We start from the raw sequence: 23,618 nt of genomic DNA on the forward strand, positions 1-23,618 counted from the left end.
AAAGTATTTTAAAATTTGTTTTCTTTGAAAAATCCACTGAATTTCCACTGAAATAGGAATAATAAATGTGTTGCTGCCTCTTTTCCTGGATGTTTTTCTGGGAGCTCTGTAGGGCAGAGACAAAATGAAGGAAGCAGCCTACCAGAAGCACCAGAATCACAATGGATCTGTTTTCTAGCTGGACTTCCTCCAAGGGTCCCCAAGGTTTTTAAACAGATAGTCTGTGCAGAGGAAGTCCAGGGATGAGCTCAGCATGAGCACTGTTTTATCTAAGGGATAAACACCTATCCCTGAAGCCAGCAAAAGATTAATTGCTAACATTTTTATTCTCTTGCACCCCTGCTTTTAAAGATTATTTCTTTCTTTACCAGAGTTTACTAATTTCTTAGGATTAATACTTTGCAAAGTACAAGGCACCAACAGCTCCAGCAGATTGCAGTGTTGTAAAAACAGATCTTTTCTTGACTGGTATGTCATTTAAAAAAATACAAGAAATAAATGCTACAAACTAAATAGAGACCTGCAAACAAAATTATTGGCTTGAACTGAGAAAGCAAAAATTATGTAAACTAACAGCAGGATATTATTAAAAAATGCCCCAAAGCTCATATTAGCCAATAAAAATGCAATTTGAATTGTTGAGTTTCTGGTCTTATTTAATCTCAATTTTTTTTTTTTTACTACTTTAGAATATTAAAACTATTTCAAAAGTGAATTAATATTTTATTATGAACAACACAAACAAATATTTTGCTTACTCCTACTCTGTTGTTTTACAATTTCTATTGCTCATATTTCACAAAATTGTTATCTTGATGGAGTTCAATGTGTTTTGTTATTGGTTTTTTAAAATATATAAATATTTAAAATATTTCTATTTTTTAATGTTATATTTTGGGGAAATAAAATCACCCCATTACCTAATTCTAATAACCACACTTCAACTTAAAATAATCACTTAAAATTGGAACACGTCTAAAATAATAGCATGCTTACCTCAACTTCTTTTTCAGTGAGTGGTGGGGAGCTAGAAATAAAAGTAAAAAATTTCACATTTTAATGAGTTTTTTTCTCTAAAAACAAAGCTATTCTAATACTTAATTGAACAAAAAAATTATGTTTGAGTTTCCAGAATTTTCCACTACTTTTCTGTATTGATTACAATCAAGCAATGGTCTCTCAGAAGTTCTTCACCTCATGCATTCATTTATATAAAATAATGTATATAACAATTCCTTCACCATAAATGGTAAATATTTATTTCACCTGCACAGAGAATCCTTATTGACAGTTCAGATAAGTGAAGGCTCTGGTGGTTTTAGTACATAACCATGTGACTGAATGGAGGAATCATTTTTTGGCTGAATAAGTTTGGGATTGTTTTATTGTCTTGAAAAGTCCAAATCAGTGAATTCACAAGTGAGTCCTTCAACTACGTTTGTGAAATAAACTCAGTTTCCCTAAAAAATTGTCACCTGCAGAAAAACTGCAGAACTCTTACATGCCCAAATTCTATCACTGGAAAGCATCATCTGGCCTGATTATTTTTATGGGGGTGAGGAATAATATTTTCAATATGAGTACATATCTGCAGCAGCAGTCCTGGAAACATCTGTATAAAAGTCTACTTGTAGCATGCAATTAAAGTTTAAGGCTTTCTATGTAGAACTCTCAAACTAATTTTAAAAGTTGGCCAGTTACTGGCAGCTGGTGCATTCCCCAGAATTTTTCAGTAAATCTGTGTTGCACATTTTAAGATGCAACAATTTATCTCCCTATGAATGGAGGGAAGGGAAGTTGGCTGGAAACCATTAATGTGCCTTCTCCTGGATGATGTGTTTCCACTTCTAATGAGTTTTACCTTCCTGGAAGGGATTTGTGCACTCTCAGCTTTCGCAGCAATACATCAGGAATGCTGGGCATGACATCAGAGCTGCTCTTTGTCTCTTCCTCTTCAGTGGGGGAAGGCAGAGGTGAAGGGCCTAAAGACATTTTCAGATTTAAAAAAAAAATTATGTTACTTGAAAAGTCACACATTCTTTTCTGGAATATTTTAGCTGATATTTTGTAATAGAATACTGTCATTTTCTAAGGCTTTAAATGCCACCTGCCAGGATGAAGTGTAGTGTAATGTACCATACTACAGATTTTGTACACTATTTATTGTTATAAATTACATCAGGTACCTGTTTGTGCTGTATGTCAATTGAAACAGGATATCAAGGTTGTACTTACATTCTCTGACTCTGTCACTTTCATAAGGACCAAGACGTGGCTAATATTTTTTTATAATTCATGGTACTTAGCTTCTGTATTTTCATTTTATTTAATTTCACATATATTAGTTCCCTTATCTCCTCTGTCTTACCAGAATTTCATGAAGGACTCTCCTGTAGGAAAGGCAGATTTCTCAGCCTGAATCTCAGACTTGGGAAGGAATCTTTGAACAGTTCTTCTGTTCATAAGTTTAACAGAAGGATTCTTAGACTTGCCGTGTAATTAGAGTGTAAACCTGGAGAGCATTAACATGAAAGATGGAACAGAAGGGGAGATTCTTTCCAGCTACATTTTAGTTCTGTGCATTTGCTTTATATTAAAAATTCCAGTATTTACTTAAGAACAGTCACATGTATCCTCATAAAATCCAGCCTGACACCACAGTGTCTCCAGATTTAATGCATTCCACGTATCTAGTGTAGATGCAGAGTTGTGTTTACTCAGATGGTGACAGTAACTTGTCATTGATAAAAACCATGATGGAGAAAGTACATTGGATTCATGACAGTAATAATGAAGTATCTGACCATTTCCTATTGTTTAAGTAAAATTACCACTCCAGTTGAAAAGGTGGCTTCTATGACAATGTAAGGAAGTACGTCTCCCTAACAAATTAACTAAGAATTTGACCCCTTGCATGTTTTCCCCACTGACGACAAGAAGTTGACCTTTAAAATTCTGGCTACCATTTAGATAACTTACTGGACTAGAAAAAGCTTGTGATACTCATGAGATCCATGCTGAGAAGCTGGATAAAATAATCCTAATCTTATTCACTTGTTTTCCCTAAGACTTCCAAAACTGCCAAAATTATGTAGCAGGCTGGTAAAATGGCAACTATTTTATAGTTTCAAGCAGAGTCTGCTAAATAATTTCTGGGAAATTCTACATTAACAGAGTGACAGGAATAATATCATCATATCTAAGAATTCAAAGATATAATCACAAAATATAGAGGACAAGAAGTCTTTTTCATCTTTATTCATTCACACTGAAAATGAAGCCATTTCCAGACAAAGTGAAATGCAGTATCTCAACCATCTCTCAGTGTAACAGGAACTTTAAGGCTCATGAGCTAGTCCCAGTGCAAATGCATGAATTAGTAAAATGTATAGTATTAAAAGAAATTGAAATTGTCTTTGGATTAAATTTTGGACAATCAGTTTCCTCTCCTTTCATAGCAACCATCCTCATTTCAGTTAATGTCACACTGAACAAGCTCTGAACTAACTACTTCCAAACAAATATATAGTTTTGGTTTAAATATTTTAGGTTGATATATTTGGTTTAAATATTTAAGCTAAGCACTACTGCTATTTAACTCTTCCACATGTTGAATTATCCTCAGGTTCATATCTTTGCTCTTCATTCTGAATCTTTTTAAATGCAGCTACAGGCATAAAATCTTTTTTGCTTGTTTTAGATTGGAGAAAATATTCAGTGCCAGACTTCTTTTTCCTCATTTATGTAGAGTTTTAAGCCTTTTTCTTAAGCCTTTTCCCATATTTTTCCTTAAAAATCACAGAAAATGAGGTTAAAAAAAATCCCACTTATTCTAAGTCATATTTTCCAATCCTTCAAACACCTTTATGACTCTTTTCTGGCCTTACATTTTCTCAATCACATTGACATGGAAATGTGGACCAGAAGTGAAAATGCCATTTCAATACTTGGTACACATATACTAAACTAATAATAAAAAAAGGAATAAAGCATCCCATCTCTTATTTATACTCCCAGGGATCATATTCACCCTTATGACCATAATATCTTGCAGAAGTTACATCCATTTAATCCATCACTGCTGAAATGTTTTTACAGAAAGTTACTGAAACTTCAGTCCTACAGCTATTAGGTACAAGCCAGACTCCATTCCACATGTGCATCTTTTCCCTTGGTTATACTAAAACCTACAGTATCTTCTTGGTTCAAATCATCAAGAAAATGAGGTTTTTTCATAATTTATATATATTATATATATTTATATTTATTTTCATAATTTATTACTGTTCTCCATTACTGCTTCAACTATTCTTGCAATTGAAGATTTTAAGACTTTTTCTCCTCACCCCCACATAATAGTCAGTTATAAAAATCAGTATATAATAAACATTCTTTCCAGTTTTTATGATACTGCACCTTTTTCCTGTTCCGCTGCTTCACTAAGTTCAGGAAGTTTAAGTCCAACTAAATTTTGATTTCTCATCAAAATATGCTCCTGTGAAGAGAAACAATAATATTTCTAACTGAACTAAAATTTTCAATTTAAATATCCCTGCCACATGTAAATAAAATATTTACTTTAGTTAATAAACATAATAGAGATATTTGCATTACATAACAGTCAGATGCTACATAACATGGATACTCATAAATTCACACACACTCTAGAATATTACATATTCCAGTTTTCATACAAGCATTATTTAGAAAAATTCCTGATCATGCAAACAAAGATTCATGAAATGTGCCCCTTATTCAAGTAGATATGTAGAGTTTTGGTGAGAGCTTCAGTAACTGACAATGAAAAAAGCAATTGTGGATATAGCCACAGTAATAACTAAGTATCCCAGATTACAGAAGAAATGCAGAAAATCTACATGTGAGACTTCGCCACTTTGACTTTATTAAAACCAGAGCCTGGATGCTTCGTTGTTACTGTGTTCTACCTCTATTCCTTACAGGTAGGAATAAATGCACTCTCAAGGATTAAACCTTGTTCTCTTATTTCTCCTTTTATCATCTCCTAATTTTCTTTCATATTCTCATACGTTTAAATTCACAAACTCCTGTTTTTGTTTATGACTAGACAATTCCTACTGGAGCCAGAGCTCAAATCTTGCCTAACTGGAATTATAGATCATGTTGCAAAATTGTTTTATTCCCTTATTTGTGCTTAACATCTTCTGGGTCATTCAAAATGATAGAATTAAAGAATTATAAAATGGCTTGGGTTGAAAGGGACCTTAAAGATCATCTGGTTACAAACCCCCTGCCATGGGCAGAGACACCTTTCACTACGCCAGGCTGCTCCAAGTCCCATCCAACCTGGGGCACTGCCAGGGATCCAGGGGCAGCCACAGCTGCTCTGGGCAAACCTGTGCCAGGGCCTCACAAACCTCACAGGGAAGAATTGCTCCTGTAATTATACAGCCCAAGGGTCCCTATAATCAAAACTTCCAGTATACACACTAAGAATGTGTATATCAACAGGAAGAGATGAATAATGAAGCTGCCATTCCCAAACAATACAATGGGAATGAATTAACCAAAGTGCAGAATTAAGGTCCTCACCTGTCAGCCTTATATTCATCTTAAAATATTAACTACTGGGGGTTAAGGAAAATATCCTTATTAGGCTGTTCAGGACAGGACTTGCTGCCTCTTCTTTTTTCTTTCAAAAGTCATTATCAGCAATAGAGACATATTCACTGCTTTCTTTTGGTGGTTTATCATTTCATGAAATTTCTGCTTTTTTTCCTAGGATTTAATTACTTACCATTTAGGAATTTATTTAACAACAGATTATTCATTTAGAAGCTGACAGATTTGCAGCAGGTTATAATTAGGAACTACAAATCTGGACATGCTCTACCTGCCCTTGCTGTCAGAAATGCCCAGTTCTACAGCTCTGAACACTTTGAGACATTTTCTGAGACAATTCAATAATCAATTAATCATTACAAACCCATTTCCTGTCCTCTGAGATCTTGCAAATGTAAATATGCAAGAGCACATGCATATGTACACACCTTGAAGTACCACAGTGCACTTGATGCATACCTGAGGAGAACTAAGAGATAGAGTAATTCCATGGAATTTACTTACAGGTTACAATTTAGTAAAGGAAAGTTGCAAATGAAAAACATGATCCAATTCTGTATTGTTTATGCTGAAACTGTTTCCTATTTTATCACTGTATGTTTCTTGCAGTGATAAAAACAATACTAAGCATATTGAAAGTTTTGTAGGGTATGAAAATGACTTTTTAAAACAGGATACAGCTGATGACAGGACTTACCTCTCTGAGCTTTGTCAGCTTCTGCATTCGAACTGGTTGAACTTGGATTTGAAGGTCTTTGAATGCTTTTAACTGATTGCTGGATTTATTACCAAGAAAGCTTTTATCTTCCTCAGATGGCAATTTTAAAGGGGTTTTCTCTTTCTGTCCAGGCTCCAAGCTATCCCAGGACACAGCCCGTAATAGAGGAGGACGCAGTCCACACAGTTTAAATTCTGGTTTACATGGAACTTTATGGTCCCTCATTTCTGGAACAGGAATTTTTAGCTTTGAGTCCATATTTCCTATTCCTGGTCCTGGTAGATGGGTTCTTAAAGGAACATCATTTTCTTTCCCTTTCTTGAGGAATGATTTTCCAAGTTCATTTTCACAAACATTCACACAAGTATTGAGAGACATTCTGCCACCATCACCAGCTGAAGGGGAGAATTTAGGAAAAGTATCCATATGTTTACATGGATCAAAGTTTTCCTTTTGGTCTGAGAGCTTCTCTTTGGAGTTTTCAAAGCCAGCAGAACGAGGAACCAACCTTCCCTGAGAAATCTTTCTTTGATCATTCTGCCTTCGATCAATTAATCCTTTTGCAGCATTCTGAAAGTACAGGGACATACATGAAACAGAGAATCAAGTCCAGATTCCTCTTTTCCCCTGCCCAAGGACAGATTTTCATTGTAAAAAGCCATTTCCTTTTCAGGGACATTTGCTTTTGAATATGTGCTGTTGACAAAAGGAATAATTTTTAAAAAGCACTTAAAGAATATTGACTTTGAAATCTCCTCTCTGAACTTTTGAGTTAACCTCTCCCATTCCAGAGTCCATTACATCAATCCTCCTAAGTCCAAGCTCCTCAGCATGTTAATGTCATGGAAAGTCTAAACCACTGACATACACCAAAATGGCTATAGTAGCTATTTTTACTTTGAAGTTATTTAGTATATTGATTTTAATTGAGTTAGAGCAGGGTTCATGATAGGATGAAAAGATCAAATGGTAAGCCCACTGTCCTACACTTCTTTTGCAGGTTCTTCATAATTACTTAAAGCATTGTAATTTTCTTTTCACCCAGTGAACAATCTTTCAGCATTTTTAATCATATGTATGCTAAGACAAACCAGCAGACTTTGTTCAGCTCTCAATGTGAAACACTTACCTCTGCAGTTTGCCTGTCATCCTCTTTCACAATTCTGTTATTCTAGAAAAAAAAAATGAAAAAACTGCTTACAAGGTTCTGTTTCACACCTATGCTACAAACATTAGATATAGATATTAATGGCTGAACTTTGAATCTCATAATTTTTACATTGCTTGTTGTATTTATTTATGAAATAATTTTACGGATTAGCTTTCTCATACATTAGGATTATATTGCATCTTTTTCTATTTTCTACACTTAACAAGTCTTCATGATCTTTCAGACCTTGTTTCTTCGTAGATTTCTGTCTCCAGACTAAATATTTATTTATCCCTTGCTGCACAGAGAAAGTACCAGTAATCCAATTTTGGTCTTTAAAATGGTATTCTAAACCTACAATTTTTAATAGGGACTAAAAGGGCAGCATATAATAATAGAGTACTGTAATAACCAGGTTATTGCACAGACTATTCAGCTCTTACCTGCCCTGGAGATACTGACTCAATACTAGTGGTTGTGCATGCATCAGACCCTGAAAGATACACATATAATTAGGGCATATCCTGATATTTTGCTCAAAATTTGTACTACTATAGCATTAACAAACACATATGTGCACAGTTTCCAATAATACATGAAGCACAAAAATTCAAATGTCAAAAATACTATTATAAAAGAAAAAGAAAAATCAAACACATAGCAAGTGAAACATCATTAAAGCTTCTCAAAACTCTGTATTGACAAAATTTAAAAAATAGAACATGTGAACTTGCAACACCACAGGAATAAAAATATATATATGCAAAAATATAATTTGTATGCATTCAGAGCTTTATCATATTCAGGACTAGATGCTTAAATCTACTCTTCTCAAGAAATACTAAACAAATATTTTTTGGTGAGCTTTTATAAGTTAAAGTTTGAGCCTGCAAATGATTGGATTTGATGATCTTAGAGGTCTTTTTCTCCCTTAATGATTCATGATCATTTTACCTGATGGAAATGGGAAAGAGGTGCTCTGAGATGCTATGGGAGAAACTTTAGGACTAGGAGTAGGGGAAACTGCTTCATTAGAACAAAGACAAACAAAATGAAAAGCTGATTTTACTTTCTAGGCTTGTACCTTCTGTATTTTTAGAATTCAGATGAGATTAAAACATCAATATCATAGTCATGTGTTTGTCCAGAACCTGACAAGTCATTTTAATTGCCAGGTTCTACTTGGCAATTAGGAGTTTAGAGCATGTTTCATATCTTATACTCATCAAAATTTGATAAATTTCTATTGATACTGGGAATACTTGCTCTCCTCAGTTTTCTGATACTGTAAGCACTGAGGGGAGACAGCACAAGAGAAGATTCATGAGGAATTTAGGATAAAAAAAGAGGTGATATATGGTTGTGGGAGTTTTTTTCCCTCCAGAGAGTGTCAGGCCAATTGTAAGACAGAATTTTGTTTGAAATGGCATTTCAAAGCAAAATGAAAGTCCTATTTCATGGTAAAATGGCGTTTTGTTCCAGTTTTAAAACATTTCACATAAAAGGAAAAGTAATTTCAATTGACATTCTAGAACAAAACATGTTATTCTGCTGTTTTTAAAGGAGGATCTGAGCCATAAACTAAGGTAAATGGATATGTTCAGAATATGAGGCAGTGTAATTGTGTCTGGAGGGGATGTTTGTTCAGCAAGATGAATTCTAGTCACTAGAATTTCATTTAAACAACAATTTGTGATCATTTTTCACTTTTCAATAGAAATATTTCATGCCTTCTTGTTACACTGTTTGCAGTGTAACTTTACGCCATTTTACCCTGACACATCTGGGTACATGGATGGGGCATTTCTGTTTTTGTGGAACCTTGTGGAGGACATGAGGGATTCTGGCCTTGAAATTAACCAAGTGCATGGCAACAGCAGCAATGTATAGATTACAGGAGATGTTTGCCTTTACACATGCTTGAAGGAGAAGATAAAATCTGGTTATCAGGATCTGCCCCTACCTGTGGGTGATTCTGAGAGGCTGCTTCTTGACTTCCTGCCTCTGCGTGTTAGGAACCTCTCACTCACTTTCTTTGCTTCTTCTAACAATTCAAGGTTCTTCTTTTTGTCTTCCTCTGATATTTTGACATCTGGTAGTGGATCATTCACCAGATCAATCACATGACCACTATTGTCTGTGTAGAAAATGTCAGAATTAGAGCTGGACCTTCCATTTCCAGGTATATTGTGGCATGTGAGAGCAACAAGTTCAAAACAAACCTGTAAATTTATACCTATGAATTTAGCTTTGAGCTTGCATGCAACAAAAAATTAATGTCTGCTCATTTCTTATGTTACAATCCCAAATTTAGAGCAAGTCCTCAAAACCACAGGTAATCCACTAAGATTAATTCACTGTGATCAAAAATTCTCCGAATATGTGAAACTGGCTTTTCCTGCTGTGTCTCCATTGCAGTTTCTCATTTCTAAATAAAAGTGCCATTAAGTCCATCTCAACTAACAGTAATGGCATTTCTGTTGTAGACTGAGTTTCTTCATGGAATTTTCATCTTCAGTTTTTCAAGGCTAAGAACCCACAAACTCAGCCAACAAAGATTTATATACCATAGTTTTAACAATAATTTAACACTTTGTTAATCTGTGGCATTTAAATTGGTTCAAAACACTAAACTTTGAGCATCAATTTTTACAATTCTCCAGCCTATGATGCAGCAAAGAAGGCAGGCAGTTGTCAGAAAGGCCCTTTCTGTGTGAGTCAGTATAAATGGCTTTTATGAACATCTAAAGAACAGCTTGGATGAGGGGGAGGAAAGTCATCAAGTAATATGAGAAAAATATTTTAAAATTTGACAAGAGCCATTACAGAGCCATCAGTTTTCAGAAAAGCTAAGGATTTAAGCAAGCAGTAAAAACACAAGGGTTTTTTGTTTGTGGGTGTGGAGTAGTTTCACAATTGGTTTTTGATTGATTTTTTGAGGGGGAGGGAGAAGTCCTTTGGTTTTAACTTCCTTAAATTTAGTTCAGTTTCAAGGATGTAGAAAACCATACTTACAGATTGAATATTCTAAAGCAATCTATTTTCAGTGAAATATCTGTTTTGGTTTAAACTCTGATTTGTGTGTTGGAAGTTTGAGAGACAGACCTCCCATGACACTTTCCCTGTGCCAACAAAAGAGAAGCTCAAGTGTAGCAAAACCAGTATTTCATATTCTACAAGAAATAAAGCGTGTATATATCGAGCCTTCTAAAGATGTTAAGCTCATGCACCAATTAACAACTTTCTGAAAGTAACAATGTGTGTATTTCCCTAAATTGGTCTGCATGCAGTCCACTTACAAACTCATGATCATAATTCAATATCCCAGCAGCATTCCCTGTGCATGCATTACACAGTGTGCACAGACAAAAAAATTGTGGTCAATACAGTCAGACTCTCTATACAGGTTTTCATGGCATGTCACATTTTCTGAGAATACATCCTAGCTGAAATGAATAATCACTTCTTACCAACAGAAGTCAGTGAACTTGTTGAATTCCTGGTGGCACGGTTAGAATGCCTCCTATGAGGACTCCGAGGCCTAGAGAGAGAAGTGAACAAAAAAAATTATAGAGTATGGCACCAAAAAAAGGTCCTAATTACCTGTTAAAAATTAATATTAAAAAGAAAGCCCTTTGGTTTAAAAATGAAGACAAAAAGCATTTATTGCAGTTCCTCTCATCTCCAAACAACTGGAAAATGAAGGAGATTGCAGAAAGAAGGAAAATTGCAGAAATTGATCTAGCAAAGAAGTTCTAAAATTTGCTATTAATCTCATTCACTGTGAACCTGATTTCTTAGGAAAAAAAAAATCTACATTTCTTTAGATTATTACCATCACTTAAAAATAATGCAAGAATGGCATATAGCAAAAAACCCCCCACAAAACCAAAAACAAACAAACAAAAAACCCCACCACAAAACCCCCCAAAAACCAACCACCAACAAAAAACCCCAAAAGACTTAGTCTTTCTGAATTGTTACTGCTTCTTAAACTAAATTTTATGGCTAAAATAATTCCTTTGGCTCACACATTGACACTCCCATAGGATCTTTCTAAACTGCAAACCAAGTAAGTCTCAAACAACTGCAGAAATGTAAATACTGATCCTGCAAATAATTCTGCTTTTGAAGGGCTGCATATAAATTCTGACTGTAAAGTAATCTTGAAGTTTGGAGAAGCACACTTTTAAAATACAAGCAAATTAGAGATGTACAAAATATATTTTCTGATATGTTTTCTCCCCATATTTTAAGTTTAGTGGTAGGTCAATAAAATTAAAAAGCCCAGGTCAGGAAGTATGCTTTATCACAGTAAATATAATAACTGAAAACTGAATTGAAGTTTTCAGCTTCAAAGAGCATTACCATTTCTATTCAATGCCTTACTTTCACATATGCTTAACCTCAAGGTGGTATTCTTGCCCCATCTATGTGAATGGGCCCAAAACTGCTTCAAACCCATTGTATCACAGTGCTCAAACTAGATATTTAAATTGTCCAACTCAGTGAGTGGGGTTGTCAGGCTCAGTATTCTGTGTAACTCTACTCTTTTAGTCTCAATTATATTCCTGTTCTTCCACCTCGCATCCCAAACACCACCCTCAAAATGCAAAGGCAATATGACCAAATGAGAGATGTAGCATTAATATTTTCATACAACATACATTTCAGAGCAATGTTTTAGAAACACAGCCCCTGAAATTTATGGATGGATTGGTAATGTATTATACAGTACCTGTTAACCAGATTTTTATCAATTTCTACATCTGGAGTGACAGCATTCTCTGGAAGAACAATAGAAGGTGTGCTGCATGTTGTCCCTTCAACAGTTGTGTCCTGAATGGTGTATGACAAATATAAAAATGTAGTTAAACAGAAATTTAAACCACTGAACATTGACTCTCTGTGTGGAAAACAATGTGTATTTCTCAATTTACCTAAAAAAGAAAAGATAATTTAAATAAGAGATAATTAGCAGTAATTTGACAAAAGAAATATGAATTAGAGGCCTATACTTACATTACTCAAAAGACATGATAGAGACCAGGAAAATCTGTTTTCTTTAAAAACTTTTAATGCATGCAAGCTGAATTCAATAAGCATGGAGCTAACGAGAAAGCTTTAAAAAGGCAGACAGTCTGGTTTTGCACACAGCAAACCATTTCTCTAGTGAAGTACATGTCCAAGAGTTTGGTGAATTTATGAGCTGAATGCAAGAGTGAAAAGCAGTTCTGTATAACAGGGCTAAATTAAGCACACAAACCCTCCAAATGATAGTAATGTATAATGAAAGCTTGAATAAACACAGTATCAAGTGTACACATGATACCCAAAACTCAAAAAAATAATTTAAAAATTATCTTAAGAGCTCCACATGATTTTCCCTCAAATTACTTGGAAACTTATTTTTTAAATATAATCTAAAAATAAATACATCAAATATAATGTTTAACTGCTAAAAGAAACTGGCAAGCTGGTACTGAATATTAATATGTGTTTGCCTGCTTAAATGTGAGACCTTGCCTCAAGAACTTAATCTCTCACCTTCTGCATAATCATACCATTCAGCTGAAGAAAAGGAATCCATTTCCTGTGAGATATCACAAGTGGAGATGCATCAAGTTGGCATAAATTAATGTGGATGCCTCATATGTGGTAAGAAAATTATCAATTCTACCCCAAGTACTGTGTTCAGACTAAAACCAGAAAATAGCTGAAGGGAAAGCTTCCCAGCAGTGGCAGTGGACTGCTGTCAAGTGACTTCTAAAATTTAAAGAATAATTTATAAATTCTCAAATCCTAATTGCTTCTGCTAGGTACTGATATATATGACAGTATTGTTTTGGTTTGTTATTTGGAGTCTACAATTTCCTTGAAACTACATCCCAAAGCTTCACAAGAAATTTGTAAGGCAGGTAAGAAAAATCTGTTGCAATAGCACTAATTTAGGCATTAACAGAATGAAGCATGTAATAAGTCACAGTTTAGCAAGTCAGGTTTAGACTCTGGAAGTATTCCAGGCCAGGTTGGAGGGAGCTCTGAGCTACCTGCTCTAGTGGAAGGTCCCGTCCACAACAGGGCAGTTGGAGCTGCATGACCTTAAAGGTCCCTTCCAGGTCCCTTCATCCTAAACCATTCTATTCTATTCCATAAGAAAGCTGACTCTTACTTGACTGGTAATTTCTGTCATTTACCATAGAACTCCTTGCAATACCTCTCCCAGTGCTGCATTTTTTTCTTGTTGAAGTAACATTTTCTGATCAAGTAAAAGGATTCTAGAATACATGGCAAATGGTATAATATTAAAATACATAGCATAACTCTTCTACCTCTCAAAGGCAATGAAATAGGCCTTGATTTGGACAGAGTTAGGATTCTTGATTCTACTGTAAATAGCATAATTTTTTTACTAAAATTTTTTCAAGCAGCTTCACACTTCCATACTCATAATTTTCATATGAACTGCCTTGGCAAGTTCACTTTGTCAGTCACAGGAAAGCAGGATGGGGAACATGCCAAGAAAACACTGTGAAGATTTAAATTTAGGAAAAATATCATTGCAATTCCGAAAATGTTAAAATCCCAAAGCATATGTGATTCAAATGCACAAGTGACATTTTATGACAATAGCTTGAAAGCAATTTTTAGTAATATCCTCGAAAATGTTAAAAAGTGACAATATATTTTGTCAGTCACAAAACTAAGGTGACTGCCCTGCTTGTAGGGCAAAGCAGCTGAATACACATGCACGGTGTTTTTATTAATCTCATGACTGCCAGAAAGCAAAAACTTCTGAATGATGTAACAACAGCCTTGAAGTCACTCAAGCCCATTTTAGGACTCTAAAAACAGCTCATTAAAAAAAAAAAAAAAAAAAAAGAAAGAGTTTGCAGTCAAGGCTAGTTCAGGTCAGGTAGAAAACATTAATCCTGGTCAGCAGCTATAGGAGTTCAGCATGTACACAAGTGAAACCTCATGGCCCCGTTGTCCAAACCTGCCTTGTCCAGGAGAGGAGCAGGAACAGCCAGAGCAGGAAGCTCTTTGCATGGCCAGCTGGCTCCAATCAAAAGGAATTGTTACAGACTGAGGAGTTCTCAGGCTGCCCTACACAGGCCTTGGAAGAGAAGCTTTAACAGGAAGCTTAAGCTGCCTTACAACAGTGCAGTGTTGTACAACTGCACAGAGATGTTACAGAAGATTTCCATCACCTTCTTATTTGTGTGCCTTTAACTCTGCTCCCTTGGGAGCTTCCAGACCCATCTGCTCCTCAACTATTCCCAACAGTTGCCTCATCTCCTACTACCAGTGGTTCCCTGCTACTCAAGTCTTTGCTTCCTTTTTTTCCAAAGCCCTCCCCCCCCAAAAAATTAGGGTAAAACTGACTCCACTTTTGTGGTTCAGGTGGGAACTGCTCCACACGGGTGACCAGGAGCCATCCAAACTTGCAGGGAGGCATGTGGAGGGCTGAGAGGGTGGCACAGGCAGTTTGGTCCATAACAGAACAGCCACGAGGATCAGGGAGGGAAGTAGAACCTCCAGACATTCTGGCTGTTAAGTTCTACCAGGCCCTCACTAAACATACAGAGAATGTGCTTTTGAAATGTTTATAATCTAGAACAAGTCAGGTGATTTTTACATGAATGGGATGAGGGGAGAAGGAATACAAAGATACTTTGCTGAAAGATCTACCATGCCAGGCAGTCAGGTGACAGAGCTTTACTGTGTAACACCTGAATTCTTTAAAGCACTGGGGGAAAAAAACCAAAACAACAAAAAAAACAGGAAACAGAAAACCCTCTGCCACCTGGCCATATTCTTAGATATTAATTAAAACTCTGAACTGAACTTCAGAAAAACTCAGGCTGCTGTAAGAAATACTGAAATGAAAACCCACATTTGTTTTCTCAAAATGAATTTGTGACATAGAACCCAGATCTCCCCATCATGCAAAAGCATGATCATACTTGAAGCATGCAGAAAGCTACATGTGATGTAACATTTTACATTAAACATTAAATGAACTTGTGATGTTCATTTTCTTTTTGTCAGAACTGTTTTGCAATCTCTGTGCATTTAGGCATGCAGGGAAAAGGTGGGAAAGAATCTCCTGAAATAGAATGAGGAAGTTCATAGACACCAGGCAGCACTCTAGATAGATGAAATTCCAGACATGGAAAAATTTGTTGAATGGCAGAAAACAAATTCACCAGCTTTTAGCTCCTTCTGATGCCCTCTCCTTGCTTGCAAGTCCTTATCTCACAATAAGCTGTTTTACTTAGAGTGACTTACAGTCAGGCTGTAGAACTTGACCTGCAGCAAGAGCCAAGAGTGACAACAGCTATGAACAAGACCAAATTTTCAAAACATTGGCTAGTGGCAAACTTTAAGTAGGCTTACGAGCAGTGTGTTGGTTAAAATAACTCCACTGCATTTTGTGCCTAAAAATAATCACTTATTTAAAATGAAGCATTTTGCACAGTAACCTGATTCATGAACTATCACATTACCACAGTTCATTTAAGACCTACATCTAAAAGGCCTGGAAAATGTATTAAAAATTTAATGCTTTTATATCAGGAGGTTGGAAATTTTATTTCTCCCACTCAACAAGCATATTTAGGATTAGAATCACTATCACTGATGTCTGCTAGATTTTCCTATTTTTCACCTGTGGGTATGTTTTATACAGCAAGTCTTTTGTACTAGAATACTTCTCACATAGGTGAGTTAAAAAACCCCAATAAAATCATCTTCAGCTAATAGATGTTATCAGATGGCAATCTTGATGAACTTGTATCCAACTGGGGTGTTTATCTTAAGGCAGGAAATTAACACTCAGCACCATGTGCAGCTTAGATGGAAGGCAGGACAAATCAGTGCAGAGCTCACTGCTGACGGTATTTTCCAACAATGTTAAAGTAGCGGATGTTTTCACCTAAAGTCTGGAATGCAGTGTCCCCAAACTCAATGACAGTGTCACATCTTTAACTGAGGATGTGCCAGACTATAAATCCTCTCTTTCTTTACACCAGTTTATATAAAAACTAATGATTTGGATAGCCTGTGATTTCTTAATCAGAGTAAGGTTCTTTACTTCAGCAAAGCTAACAACCAAAAAAAATCCAATCTCAGTTTATTAAAGCATGAAGTACACTTTTTATCTGTATAGATTACTGAAAATAGGGAAGACCCATCTGTTATTGATTTTTCATATTTATCTGGAATGAAAACATGTCAAGACATGTAGATGCCACACAAATTTGAAGCAAACTGATGAGATGCTTGAGGAACCAGATGCCCACATGCCTCTGTCTAGTTCCAGTGTCTGATCATCTATTGCTGTGGCAAATACAGCACTGAGAAAGACTGCAAACCAAAAAAGCCCATTTCCATCTTTCACATGCATGAGTCCCATAACATCCTCTATATCTGTAAAAGCAACACTAGTTGTTGAAGTGCAAGCCTAAGTTGTGCTCCCAAAGTTTAAAGTTTTCTTTAATAACATCACAAAGGTCATTTTTGGACAGCTTTGATATATGTCTGTCTGTTCTGAACCATTTATAAGCCTCCAGTTCAAAATGATAAACAACTGCTTGAGCAATTTAAGTTCTCATCCCTTAGGCTATAAAATATTTGAGGAACTCAAAGGATTTCAACTGAAGGATCATTCATAGTTTCATCAATTAAACAAAACACCCTAATACAGAGCAACAAATAGATTTGATTTTATAAACCTCTAAGTATACACAAACATGTTTCAGCCTCAGGTTTCCAGCAAGTGTCAGAAAACACCATTGTAAGTAAGAGAGCTTACTTTGGCTGGAGGAGAGCTGTTGTGCTGGGCCTCTTTTGCTTGTCCCTTGTCTTCAGGTAAGGTTGGCATTGTGGGCAGCGTGAAGCACGTGGAGCTGCAAGGTTGACTAAGAGGACCATGCACTGGTGGCAGTATCTGTTTCAGGTTAGCCTGAAGGCATAAGCTCTGGGAGGCCTCGTGATCTGCAGGCTGGGTTAGATGCCAAAAATACAAATCAAATCCATTTAAAAGCCTATGCTCCAAAACTGAGATCACTTTACAATAACAAACAGTATTAAGGTTTAAATTAAAAATGCTATCTTGTGTTTTAGTAACTAAAGCTTTCAAGGTCAAGTATAACTTCGCAAATGCATTCAAAACAGACAACCTCCTGTTCTTGTTGCTATTTCGATATCTTTCCTCCATTTTACAATTTTCATTTTGTCACTATGATGTGACCAAACTGCCTTCTCTAAACATCCTCTAAGAAGTAAACAGCATCCTGTTATCACATCCCAGATATCACAGAACTGCAGAATGGTTCAGGTTGGAAGGGACCACAGGGGTCATCTGGTCCAACCTCCCTGCTCAAGCTGGGTCATCTAGAGCTCATGGGACAGAATTACATTCAGAAAGTTCCTGAATATCTCCAGTGAGGGAGACTCCACAGCCTCTCTGGACAATCTGTTCCAGTGCACAACTATCTGCTCAGAAGAAGTTTGTCCTCATGTTCACGTGGAACTTCCTGTGCGTCAATTTCTGCCCTTGCCTCTTGTCCTATTGCTCAGCACCACCAAGCAGCATCTGGATCCATCCTCTGACACTTCCCTTGAGATACTGACAGACACTGCCAGGGTCCCTTCTCGGTCATCTCTTCCATAATCTACCTTTTAGTAACTAATAGCCTTAATGCTACAGAGAACCAAAACTGGAACCCTAGAGGGTGGCACTTCTCCTTTAAGCAAGGCGAATTGTGAAAAGACTTGGTGTACCTCTGCACAAGACAACAAGGTGCAAGACACTTTTAAAGCAAAACAGCAGAAATGCCCAAAGAAGGAAAAAAAAAAAATCACTGCCTATTAGGTGGAGAAAATTCTTATTATTAGTATCAAGGGGAGGCAATGCATTCACAAGGGTAACATCAGCATGAAAGCCTGCACCAAAGTCTGAGGGTCAGCAGGGCAAAGTGCAAATCAGTCCTTGGAGTGGCAGCGGATGGGTTGCAATACTTACTGTGACACCTGCCCAGGAATCAGAGAGCTGTCCTCATCAGCGTCCTCATGAATGCATCACTGCACTCCCCGGCGGTGCCTGCAGGTCACACACACACAGCTGAGGCCACCTGGCGCCCACACTGTGTCTCCACCAGGAACCGCTGCCTACTGCTTTGGAAAGGAACCTGCTACAGTTTTCCTTTCCATTTCAGGGGTGGGCAAAGAAATGTCTTCGGGAACATGCTGGTTTATTGAGGTTGCCAATTTCATTTGTCAAAATACATCTGCTGCTTTAAAATTAAAGCAAAAAGAGGCAAAACCATTCACAAGAAACACTGAAGCAGCCTCAGTAGTGACAAGTGCTTCACCTCAGCTCTCACAGAAGAAAATCTGTGTTGTAAAACCTACAGAATGTGTGAAAACTTTGGACTACAGAAGCAGCTAAGACCCATGCTTTTATTATGTTCATTTCACATTATGTTGGAGACTTAATTTTCTCTTTCACTAGAAGAGGAATACAAGGCCATCTCACATGACAATGCAGAATGAATAGATTGTAAAAATGATCCTACACAAGTATTGGTGTGTTCAAGAAAAAGTAATTATATCATTGCAGTTCCTCAATAACAGCTCTGAAAAAGATGCAGCACATGTGACATGATTATGAAGACCAAGATACAGACTCTTTTTGAACAGTGGGCATAAAGATTTTTCAGATTAGTGCATGCTGTAGGGACAGCATGTTTCAAGCTTTTCTAGACATGTACTTGTTACAGGTGATTTTCTAACTCTACAAATGTGGTAGTTTATGTTTGTATCATGATTTTACCCACCTCTGACTTCAAATAAGAGTAAACTTTCTATGAACAAAATCTTTTAAAATGGCTATTAAGGCAAGACAATAAAGTCCGTAATAGGATGAAAAAGACATATTTATGATTATGTATATTTTAATAAATCCACAGATTAGACACATACTGAACAGCTGTATGTTTCAACAATTAAGTTCTTTGGTATCAAACCAAGTCGCCAACTATTAGCAACACATGAAACTGAGATGGAAACAAGGTAACTACAAAAGGGACACAGACTTACTTTTCGTCTCTGTAACAAAATCCTGCCATCCTACACAATCTCAGAGTTTGCAAGAACTCAAATTCAAATTAGGAAAAAAAAAAAAAAGAGAGAGAGAAAATAGAAATCTGGCTATTTATCTACTCCCTCTTAGTGTTTCCCTCATGAATTTATTATGGTTCTGATACATTCAACCCAATGCCGGGCCTGAAAAATCAGGAATGTTTCAAGTCATGGCCAAAGCATGCTTGCAGTCCTACATGGAATTGTAGAAGCTACTGCACCAAAGTGGTTTATTCCCAGTCTAAACGGAATACTTAGTGCATACTAAACTTAGAGAAATGCAACTTATCTTGAAACAAGAAAGAGCTACTAAGCACATCAAGTTTCAGTTCATTTTTCAGATTTAAAAAGCAAAAAAAACTTTAAAAGAAAAAGAAATAAATCAACAGGCTTGTCTAAGAATAGAAAGGGACAAATCCCAAGCTGTGTTGTCCTAGAGATGCAGCACAGAAAGTACAGCCAAGGGAAAACAGAGGGTAGAAAGATGAATTTATGCCACCTTAACAACCCCCAGATTTGGAGTGGACTGAGTTCAGGCTGTCTCTGACACAATTAGAACCCTACTCCAATTTCCTTACAGAGATAACTTGCAAATAGGAATAAGCTTCAAATCTCTCTGCTGATCGGTAGGAAAATTTCTTCTTCTGACTTTCCAGTTTTTCCTAGTACCAGTCCAGAAAACCCCAGGGCTGAAGACTGTATTGGAGCAGTGAAAGCTTACACCTAATTATTCATATTCTTAGGCTTCTTGAATCAAACACCATCTTTGCACACCTTAACTGCATTGCTGCAGTCCACTACACTGCCAAAATGAGGGGTACTGCATTTTGGTATTTCAGTATAAGGATGTGGGTCAATTAATAAACTATATGATTTAGAACTCCAAAATAATTAACTTTCAGTCTAAAAGCTTAATTTTAACCTGTGCAGTGTTCTTAAATTCAGTAGCCCATATTTTTTAAAGACTATGATGCTTACCAAGCACAAATATCATACATTGTAAATGCAAGTGGATATACATGCTCTGCAATGAGTTCTGCCATTTTCCAATCAGTTATTGCCTTCTCTACTGGTATGAAAGGCAAAGGTTTAGAAAAGATGGAAGCCTAAATATTTGTGAATAAATGTTCTTCCATCACTGGTGAAGTGACCTTATACCCCTTTAGCTGGGCAATGAAAACAGCCCCAGTAAGTGTCACAAGGAGTCAATATTCACAGAAACAGAGGGCTTTGTGAGAACCTCTACAAGAATTAGAGGAGCTTATCTGCATCTCAAAAATGTAGATAGAAGATAAAGAAATGTCCTTGGAAAATTTATGTCACTAGAAGGTACTTGTTTTTTTTCAGCAGAGCATTAGGGCAGAGTGCAGCCTTGGAGCTTACAGAAATTCACACTTCTATTTACAAACCCAGTTGACAGCCTTACTGAACCCTGAGCTAGAATGTGTAGAGCTTGACTGGGCCTGCATCTAAGCCTGGCTCACCTGCCAGCTGAACAGCCTTTGGAATCATGCTACCATTAGCTTTGCCAGCTTTGTCCCCTTTCCACAAGAACAAACGTGTTTCAGTCAAAGAAAGAAATTATGTTAACAATATGTGCAATTCAGTGAGGGACCAACTGAAACACCTGTAATTATTGGCCCTGAAGACAGTAAAAAGAGAGCTTAAAAATACACCTGCACTTTGAAAACAGTTAAGGTGCATGAACACATACTAGCCTCCTAGGCAGAGATAATTTCAAGATCCTCTTATTGGTATTTTATTTCTTTTTTTTTCTTCATTGATCAAGCTCTGTTGGGCCTGCCTCTATCTTATCAAAGGATGTAATTAGATTATTTTAGTTTTTTATCAAAGTAAATGATCTCCCCCAAAACTCAATTATTTCAGAAATGACAAAAGCTTCAAAATTATCTTTTAAAATTAAATACTTGTAGAGATTAACTCACATGTCACAGGCAGAATGGATATGGGTGAAGATCTACAATTTCAGTATGCACGAGCCTTGTGCACCTACAAAATGAGTTTAAAAAAACACAAACAAGTTACCTATCCAGTTCACAAAATTCTGCTCATTCCCACACTAAGAGGAGACAATCTAAAGAAAAAAAGTAAGAAAAAGAAATAAGAGAGGATGGAGTGCTTTTAACATTTTGGTCTGTTATTATAAACTTACTGCTTAAAATAGTTAGGAAAAAAATTATACCCTGAGCTCAAATTTGTAGTCAGATACAGATCAGTGAATGCAGAGAACTTTCTTTTACCACTGTGTAGGCTTGAGTACAATCTCCAGGAAATGGAGATTCTGGGAGCTCTATTCCATAAAAGGGAAAAGTATTTAGAGGCCCTTGGCTTTCAGTGTGTTCTCTCTGCAACTTGTTTTACCATAGCAGAGAAAGTTAAGTATAATCAGTTAATTTCCCCTGGCTGAGTCATGGCTGAGTCCATGTCAGCAAGGGCTCAGAGAAAGGTGCTTTATTCCATCCCCACTGATAGCTGGGCAGCTGACCCCAAATGCTCTGTCACATCTTAACGAGGGGACACAAAAAAGAGCAGAAATAACCACTTAAGAAAGCATTTTATTAATATTTCTTGACATCATGCTGCCTGTGGTCAAGTCTCATTTGGCAAAACAGGAGCTGCTTCCTCATGGTGCAGCAGCTGAACTGCACAATTCTGAGTGGCTTTTTGCAACTTTTTTCTTTGTTGTCCTGTACAGTGGTTGTAAAACATTACCAAATTTAAAAGGTACCTTTTTGCATAGCTGTAAAAATACATGGAATTCCCATAACATTTTGAATTAGGTTTTGCAGCTTTGAAGTACTTATGGTCCAGCAAACTTCCTTCAAAGTCTGAACAAAACAGGGTGTTTTTCTTACGTTTGTACCAAAAAAGTGTTTTCAAACACAAAGCATGATTATAGCTTAAGATACACAGTTTGTTGGCATACATTAACTATCTCCTAAAATTTTAAAAACCCAAAACCACAACACAACAAAAGAAACAAACCCCCTAAAAACAGATGCAGAATATCTTTGTAGAAACACTTTGAAATTTCGGATTAGGACTCCAAGATCTTTGTATAATAGGAACATTCACTGGGAAAAGGAAAAAGAATCCTGCAACTGAAGCTGACTCATGTACATTCTTGCCCTTTGTGACAAAAGGTCCTACATGGAAACTGGAAGACATTTTCTTTATTGTCTGCAACACAGGGAAAAAATTGACTAGTAGTTTCCTACTGCATCTCATTTTTATGACAAAATAGTGGTTTTTCATGTTAAATACTCAAGTTTGCAAAATATTAAGATCCTGTAGATGCAGCTTCAGCCAATTTACCAAACCACAGAGCCATAGCCCCAGGACAAAAATAAGGCACCTCTGTGATAACCTTAATGAGTTCCAGCCACACTAACATCCATACAACTGCTCAAGGTAAAACCTGGAAGACAAAGTGGTGTTTCTGCTTTTAGGATACAGAACACGTCCACTGAGGCATGCAGTGCACATGCAACCACTGTGTGAATTCAAAGGATCTGTTCTCATTCTGAGACTAATTCCTGAGTATTGGGATTCCTGAGTGACTTCAGTAAAATTTCTTAACAATCAGAACACTTTCAGGTTGCAGCTTCAGAGACAAGGGTTAAATGTGAAGAATTCTGTCACAAAAATATCTTAAAGGAAGAAACTGGAGAAAGCTGAAGGAAAACACAATTTCTAAAAAACTCCCCTCAAACTCAATGGCTACAGACTTCCTTGGAACTACAAGCTACACATGTAGGACTTGATTTACAGAGCAGCATGACAGGAAAGAATCTCCTTTTCTGCTTCCTGCTTTCCTCATAGCTCAAGAACACATAAAACTTGATGGCTTTCAATAACCTGCTTGAATGAGAGAAAGGAAAAGTTAGATCAGACAGAAAGTAAAATGTTTTGATGCATGTCCAGCCTGACAGGCATCCTGAGAGAATATCTCCAATAATGGGTACTTACGACACTGTTAAG

At 36.6% G+C, this 23,618-nt stretch overlaps 1 protein-coding gene across 1 annotated transcript in view; it reads right to left on the minus strand.

The window, feature by feature from the left end:
• The window catches only part of MRVI1 (murine retrovirus integration site 1 homolog), a 60,555-nt gene that overhangs the window by 13,255 nt on the left and 23,682 nt on the right, over positions 1–23,618 (minus strand). The window contains exons 3-14 of the mRNA XM_031061574.1: positions 21,563–21,626; positions 18,499–18,576; positions 17,287–17,475; positions 12,208–12,308; positions 10,940–11,010; positions 9,433–9,606; positions 7,913–7,962; positions 7,449–7,490; positions 6,299–6,889; positions 4,417–4,495; positions 1,862–1,982; positions 997–1,027 (exon numbers count right to left, since the gene is read on the minus strand). Of these exons, the coding sequence (XP_030917434.1) occupies positions 997–1,027; positions 1,862–1,982; positions 4,417–4,495; positions 6,299–6,889; positions 7,449–7,490; positions 7,913–7,962; positions 9,433–9,606; positions 10,940–11,010; positions 12,208–12,308; positions 17,287–17,355 (1,329 nt within the window). The 5' untranslated portion in view covers positions 17,356–17,475; positions 18,499–18,576; positions 21,563–21,626. The remainder of the gene's footprint in view (positions 1–996; positions 1,028–1,861; positions 1,983–4,416; positions 4,496–6,298; positions 6,890–7,448; positions 7,491–7,912; positions 7,963–9,432; positions 9,607–10,939; positions 11,011–12,207; positions 12,309–17,286; positions 17,476–18,498; positions 18,577–21,562; positions 21,627–23,618) is intronic.

This window comes from Geospiza fortis, unplaced genomic scaffold (genome assembly GCF_000277835.1).
Source record: "Geospiza fortis unplaced genomic scaffold, GeoFor_1.0 scaffold450, whole genome shotgun sequence".
In the NCBI taxonomy this organism is placed as follows: domain Eukaryota; kingdom Metazoa; phylum Chordata; class Aves; order Passeriformes; family Thraupidae; genus Geospiza; species Geospiza fortis.